Raw genomic sequence first — 7,474 nt, 5'->3', positions numbered from 1 at the left:
CCCCCTAGCCTTAAAAAATACTGCCTCATAACCATCTCAGATGATCCTCAAGGAAGGAGACACTCAGGGTGTCCATATCAAAGTTTCAGCCTCCTAGAGTCCTAACAGATAATTCTAGAGGCTCCTAGGGTTCACTCCAATATGCAAAGTATAGGGAAGGGAAGATCGTAAGGGTGAATATAACATTGTGTCCAAGGACCTCACAGTGTCTAGACATCTCTCACGGCTCCCTAATTCATTATCCCCTCTTTCCCTCCTCCCTCTTTCATCCTGAAGGGACACATTCCAAGCCCATCTACACAGGCTTGTATCCCTGTGACCTACATATATTGCCACCACTGATCCAGGAGCAGTGGTCCCACTGGTGACACACAGGATTTAGCAGATCACCCTATCTGCTCAGCCTCTAAGAGGCTGTGCTGACTCACCCCAGAACATGCATACAGTTGCTCAGTTACTTGATGCGAATTTGTTTCCTGGGGGAAAACCCAGATTCTGCTCCCCCAAGGTATGCACAAAGACCTGGACTCTTTGGTTCATGCTGATAGGCCTGGGGTCCCACTCTGTCCCCTTACCAGCCTCTGGCAGACAGTGGGAGAAAAGCTGAACAATCTCTCTCTATCTAGTACATCCGCACCCTCCCACCAGGGGGCCGGTGCTTCAGAGAAGGGCCCTTCGCCTCCACGACTCCCAGGTATCTCATCCAAACTGGCATCGCCAAGATTCCCAGACCCCTGAAGAGGTCTGACTGGCCACAAGTCCTGGGGGAGACTGTCCTGCTCCTGGGGTTCAGCCTGATGCTCTTGGTGAGTAATGCTGGACAAGTGACGTCTTACCTCCTATGCAAGACTGCTTCTCCAACTCCGTGTAAATGGGCTGTCCGGTGCCCATTTGCAGCAGGCATTATAATAGTTAAGATGCAAAAGTGACAAAGGTACACCTTCAGGCCTCCAGTGGTCAAAGTTTAGTAGTCAGAATAGAGACAAGGAAACAAACAAATGTCAGGGAACATTAGGGGACTATGGTGAAAGCTTGTCCAGGGCGTCCGGCGGCAGAAAGGAAGGAGCTAGCTGACAGTCCTTCTTCAGTGGGTCAGGACAGACTTCTGCGAAGAGGTGATCCCTGGAAGGGGCTCAAGATATGAGCTGTGGGAGAACGTGTTCCCTGTACTCACAAAGGGGCTGGTGAGTAGGGGGCTGAGAGGGTAATGGGCTTGGGAGGAGAGTGGGGATGAGAAAGGGAGGACCGTGTGGGAGGGCACAGATGCATGAAGCAGCATTCACCTGCTCAGGGAACCAAACATAGGGGTGCAAACACAGAGACGAGAGGCTGGAGCTGAGAGACCCGACCACGATGGTCTCACGCATCCTATTTTCACTCTAGCAATAGGGCAGAAGACAAGATGGATTGGGGGGAAAGCCACAAAGAGATAGAGGGGTCCAAACAAGAGAAAATGAGGTGCTCCCTAACTGGAGCTTAGCAGGGATCTTCCTCCTCCCAGTTTTCAAAGAAGATGCTTCCCTGGCCTTCACATCACCACATTATATATCATGTAGATTCAGTGTCACAGCCTGAGCTGGGCCCGGAAGGCCACTCCGAACCCCACCTTCAGGACGCATCAGCAAGGGTACAACCTGGATGCCTACACTTCCCAAAGAGCTGGGTTGACATCAGTGAGGAGAGGTCGACAACACCAAGACTCTGATACCCCCACAGTTGAGGGAGACCATGGTGAGTGTAGACTTGGACTAGAATCCCAGAGGTGTCCCCAAATCCAACGAGCCAGCTCCTGCTTCCTTCTTTCATGTTCCTAGATTACTCATGGCTCCCCCATTCATGTATTCATTTGCTCAGTAAATATTTATTGAATGGCCACTGTATGCTAGACACCACCTGGTTCTAGAAGTACATAGTATAGACGGGGGGTAAAGACATCTATATAAAAACTTTCCAAAAAAAATTTTTTAATAAAAAATAAATAAAAAATAAAAACTTTCAAAAAGAAAAAGAATATAACCATGTACCAAGTGCCCAAGTTAGAAATTGTCCAGTACTACCTAGAGGAGTGAATCCCAGAAAGCACCCCTGTACTACACTGAACTGTTTCACCTTCTATCTTTGCTACTCAGAGTATGTTCCTCAGCAGCCCTGGAATTAGTTGGTCTTAAATGGGAATATGAATTACCTGGGGACCTTCTGCTGCAATGGGTCTGAGGTGGAACCTAGAATTCTGTGTTTCTAACGAGGTCCTCAGCAGGGCTGATGTTGCTCATCTGAGAACCATACTCTTAGGGGCAAGACTGTGTCTAGACCATTGAGGATCCACAGGAAGAAGATGCAGTGAAGATCTATAGAGGGTGCTCATCTTGGCATTTCAAAAGGATAATCCTGCTTCCCGTCCCCTGACAGGTGGGCCCTGGGAGGCCCAGGAACAGGTAGACCTGGAGTGGTTTGACCCAGAACGCTTCTTTTCAATCCTGCTCAGGCAGTCTCTGTCGGTGACAACGAAAATCAGCCAGATGAAGGAAGAGGTAAGTGGAGAAGCTGTAGAAGTGAGCGGGTTTGAAAATGGAGCCGTGGCAGAAGGGAGCTAGTTACAGGATATAGAACCTAAAGAAATCCTCCAGGTATCCATAAGGAAGCAAGGGAAAGGGAAAGTATACAGGAGGGGAGATAGAAGATTTTTTTAATTAAATTTAGGGCTGATTTTAGGAAAACTTTGGGCCTCAGATCAGTGATGGGGAATCTATTAAGTCCACCTGGAACGGTAGGGAAAATTAAGGCCATCTGGGCCTCTCGGATGCCTATTCCTGGTCCTCGGTAGCCCCGCTGGAATGCATGAACTCAGGCCGGTAAGTCGCAGGCGTTGGGAGCAAAAAAGAACACACTGGAAGTCCAAGTGTGGAAACGGGGCCGGGGCCGGGGGTGAGGGCCCCGGTGCCAGGAGGGGGGACCCCCTCCACCAACGGGCAGCAGAGGGCGCTGCGATCAAAGCTAAGAGAGAGGCCGCGCGGCTTCCGGAGCGCGGTGGCAGGTGGGCGCCTGGCAGGTGGGCGCTGGCAGGTGAGCGCCGCCCTCTCCCGCAGCTCAGGCTCCTCTGCCTCGGTCTCCTGCGCGAAGCCCGTTCTCTCCGGCAGCTGTGGGGTGCCGGGCGTCACACCCCAGCCTCTACTGGCCAGCTCCTGGGGAACCCCCCGAGGGAGCTGCAACAGGTCGAGCTGTGTTCACACCTCCCCATCTGGTCCTTGGGCCTACATGTGACTCTCGGGTCCCCCCCCACCCCCGACCCCCGTGGCCCCTTTCCCACGCTCCCATCTCCCAGGCCCCCCGGGGCTCTTAGCCCCCCCACACACACACTACCCCCACCCCTGGGGACTTCTCACCCCTTTGCCGCTGCAGCTGGCCTGCCCAGAATGTTCTGGAGCTCCCGGGGCTCAGTGGGTGCCCAGCCCCGGGGCTGCTGCCCCCGGCGTCCGTGCCCCCCTCCCCCCGGGCACGCAGGCAGGGTTGTCTCTGCTCCCAGGCTGCAGAGGCAGCAGCCAGGGCCGCGGAGGAGGAGGCGGGGCGCAGGGGGCGTCTGGCGGCCGAGTACGCAGCAAGCCTTAGCCGGCAGCTGAGGCTCCTCCGCCAAGACCTCGGGGCCAGGCGGGAGCAGTGGGCCTCCTTCTGCTCGGCGCTCCTGGTGGCTCGGCGGCTGCTGAAGGCACAGGCGGGCTCCAGGCCGGCGACGTCCTCCCAGGCTGGGCCGAGCCCAGGCGGGTGTGTACCTGGTGCATCTGAGTCAGGCTGGGTGAGACCTGGCTTGGGGGGGGGGGGGGGGGCCTCTGCCAGGCCCAGAACTGGCCACAGCAGTGTCCTCTCTCCATCCCTAACTGCACTGACAGGGCCTCCCCCATGTCCCCGCTGCAGGGGAATCCCCCAGCTGGATGCCACGCTGGGCAGCTTGTCCCAGGCTGTGCTGCAGGAGGGCCACCGCCTGAGAGCCTGGGGCGCCCTGGGTGCCGCCACTGGGGCAGAGCTGCTGCGGCCAGGTGGGTCCTGCTCCGTGATACCAGAGCCCCCCAGGAAACCTGGCCCTGCAGAAACTTGGTCCCTCCGCTACGACACCCTGCAGGGAAGAGAAGGGCAAAGCAAAGTGGAATCCCCCAAAGTTGAGAGGGACTTCCTGTGCTGTGCCCTGGGCAAACAGCTGTGTTGCAGAAAAGGGAGCCTCAGAAATGGGAAGAACTGGGGAGGAGACAAGCAACACTGCTGCAAAGCATGGCTTTACACATAAGGGAGCATTTCCTGAGAGCAAATGCCTGACAAGAGTACAAATGAGTGCAAAAGGCCACATTTGGAGAATGCTGGACTTGCCTGGAAATGAAAATGGGGAGAAGGATCCCCTTGGGTTCTCTGTGGGAATTCTGAGATCTGGGAGTCTACACCCCCATCAGGTGACCCCTAGGCCATCGCCACCATTTCCCAAAGTCCCAGTCACTGCCAGCCTCCAACATGATGATATCACAATGCCATGTCTCAAATGGGGGATCATGCCCTGCACTCAGCAAATAAAGGAAGATGCTCTGTCCTTGGGGAGCACATGCTATTGGGGTTGGGGTGGGGTTCTTGTGAACTCCTTCCAGGCACCAGCCAAGGGAGCCCCTCACCTGCCTCCTCCACCTCACTGGCAGGGCTGAGCAGTTGCTTTCCTGCTTCCTCAGCAGGGCCTCAAGGGGGCACCCAGGACATCAGTGTGAATCCGGTCACCAAGCTGATGGTCCCGGGCCCCAACTGTGTGATGCTTCCAGCCAGTGGCCATGCAGGGTCCATACCCCCTGGCTACTTCATCCACCCTGACACTGGGAAGGTGCTGCCTGAGGCTGGCAATCTGGGGTACGATCTGCAGGGAGCTAACCTGGTGCCCACCACTGACTTCAGTTCTGGTGAGACCCTGACCACGAAGTGGCTTCCACCCAGCCCAGGACTCCTGGGGCCCTCTGGAATGATCTTCTCAGGAATCCAAGGCAGGGAGCAGGGCTCTGTCCTTGCACGGTGGGGTACAATGATAGGCAGAGGAGTAAACACTCTGTAACATTCTTGCTGCCAAGCGTGCAGGCTGAGGAAAGCTGCATGGTGAAAGAAGGCTCTGCAGGGCTGGGGAGGGAGGGCTGACGTACCAAGAGTACCAATACCTTCCTGTCTCCCCATCCAGGCAGCATCCGAACATCAGAAGCGGCCATCCTCCCCTACGTGCCCTACCCAACCTGTCCTGCCACAGGCTGCCCTCCTGCCACCTGCTTGCCCATCCTGCAGCCGAGAAGGACATCACAGCTGGGGGCTCTCATGACAGACCCCGCAACCGGCATTGAGGTGCCTGTGCTGGCTGTGACTCTACATCCTCAAACAAGGCAGTGGCTCACTCTTGGGGGCACATACTGCAATCCTCTCACCAAGACTGTGGCCCCTCTAGAGTTGGGGGGCCCCATGGAGGATCCAGTCACAGGAAGCATCTCACCGATCCTGGGAGTCGGGTTGGATGAAAACACAGGTGTCTGGCAGCCCTCCGTGCCTGACCTGGCTTCCCAATTCCCCCAGCCCCCAGCAACCCCCAGGTTCTGGACCTGGCAGCAAACTACCCCAGACCCATCTTTCCATCCTGTATCCTCACTCTGCTCTCACCCCACCTTTGTTCTCAGTCTTAGCTTCCCTGTCCCCTTCCCCATCTCCAGCGCAGTGTCTCAGGGAGAAAAAAAGAGACCCGAGCTGGTTATGCAGTAAAAGCAAAGGATGTTTCCAACTAAGAAGGGGCATTCCTCCTCCTGCCACCCTGGGCCCTGTCCCTCTTCCCGTACACTCCCCCACCCCAACTTTTCATCCCCCAGCCCTGTCCCTCCCTTGGTCTGGAGGACCCAGTTCTCCCTCCCCCACTCTCTCTCCATCATCTCTGCTCGGTCCCCTTCCTACCTCACCCTCTTGGGTTCCCATCTCCAGGTCAGGTGCTTGCACTGGGTGGGCTGCGAGATGCCTTGGGGAACCTTATGCTTCCTGGTGACAGCTTTGAGGAGCCGCTGAGCCAGAAGACAGTCCGGCTGCAGGGAGCTTCTCAACAGGAGGGCCGGACAGTGCCCCACATGGGAGGATCACAGGCCCTTCTGGATGCCAACGTGCTGCTGGCCCAGAAGAGAGTGATCTCCATGCTCCGGAACTGCCAGGAGAGGCCGGGGTCAAGGACACAGGGGCTTCTGGAAGTTGCCATCAAGGACATGAGACAGGCACTGGCCTTGAGTCTACACCATGTCCTTCAGCAGTCTCGGAGACTGGAGCGGCAGCTGGGGACGGCAGAGGGCATCGCGGCCAGCGGTGGGAGAATAGGTACCTGCTGACCGAGACCTAGGCTCTCAGGCCCTGAAATCCCAGGCCCAGAACCACCTGGTGCTCCAGCGCTCTCAGCTCGTAGGCTCAGGGCTACAGCCCCACAGGTTGCGTGCACATGAGACCAGGGGAAGAGACAAGAAATGTGGTGGCTTCATGCCCGACCCCCTGAACGCTTGGCTTGGACTCTGCCCTTCAATCTCTCACCAATCCCGCTGGGTCTTCCACTTTATGTTCGTAAAGTCTGTGTTCTCTTGTTATTTCAGAGGGCTCCCCACACCATAATGTGTTATGGAACCCATTTTACACCAGAGAGTCTGAGGGGCAGGAAGTTCAGTGATGCACCCAACCAGGGTCCTGCAGCTTGTGAGCTGCACAGCCAGGCCTGAAGCCCGGGCCCTCGCCTCCCTTTCTCCCTGATCCCAGCCACAGCCATCACCGGCCCATTCATAGACTCAGGAGACGAGTCCACCTGCCTCCTCCACCTCCCTTCTGCCTCTACTAGTACAGGGACGGGTAAGGAAAGGTAGTAGGAAGGGCATCTTCCTGGGCGCTTAGCTCAGTCATTCTTTCTAGAAGCTTTTGCCCATGATGTGACAAAAAAGAACCAGGGTTTGCGATCAGAACTGATTCAAATTTGAAGCCCTGCCCCACCATTTAACAACTCTTTGGCCTTGGGCAAGTTACTAAATGTCACTCTGCCTCTGTTTTAATATCTTAAAATGATAAAAATAGTAGTTCAAGTTCCATTACAGGACCAAGTAAAATGTAATTTGTAAGGAGTTCTTAAATTCAGACTTCTGATACATGGTGGGTGCTCAAGAATATTTGTTCTTTTCTCTTTTACCATTTTAGGGTGGCCTGGAAATTGTTCTCGAGCCTCCCAAAAGTCCTGATGCCACTTCCTACTGAATTCAAAATGCTAAGCTAGGCCCCAAAGGAAACAAATGCAATCTTTAGAGAGAAGCTTCTCTGGTCAGGGATTAGCCTCTTGAGCCTGGCACTTAGCCCTCAAATCCCCCACCCTGTGCCCTCCTCCCTTCATGTTAGGAATGATGTGCTATCCTGGGACCGAGCTGTGGGTCCCAATCCTGTATGGGATGGAGATTCCAGACCCTGA

The 7,474-nt window shown here is 55.5% G+C and overlaps 1 protein-coding gene across 1 annotated transcript; it reads left to right on the top strand.

The window, feature by feature from the left end:
* Positions 1–4,606: 4,606 nt before the first annotated feature.
* On the top strand, positions 4,607–5,819 carry LOC111095841. The gene is made up of 2 exons (XM_038536221.1): positions 4,607–4,925; positions 5,195–5,819. Exons 1-2 carry the CDS (start codon positions 4,757–4,759, stop codon positions 5,758–5,760), a joined length of 735 nt encoding a protein of 244 aa, XP_038392149.1. The 5' UTR covers positions 4,607–4,756; the 3' UTR covers positions 5,761–5,819.
* Positions 5,820–7,474: the final 1,655 nt, after the last annotated feature.

The sequence above is a fragment of the Canis lupus genome, chromosome 5 (assembly GCF_011100685.1).
Source record: "Canis lupus familiaris isolate Mischka breed German Shepherd chromosome 5, alternate assembly UU_Cfam_GSD_1.0, whole genome shotgun sequence".
NCBI classification, from domain to species: domain Eukaryota; kingdom Metazoa; phylum Chordata; class Mammalia; order Carnivora; family Canidae; genus Canis; species Canis lupus.
This window is presented reverse-complemented; position numbering and strand designations above follow the sequence as displayed.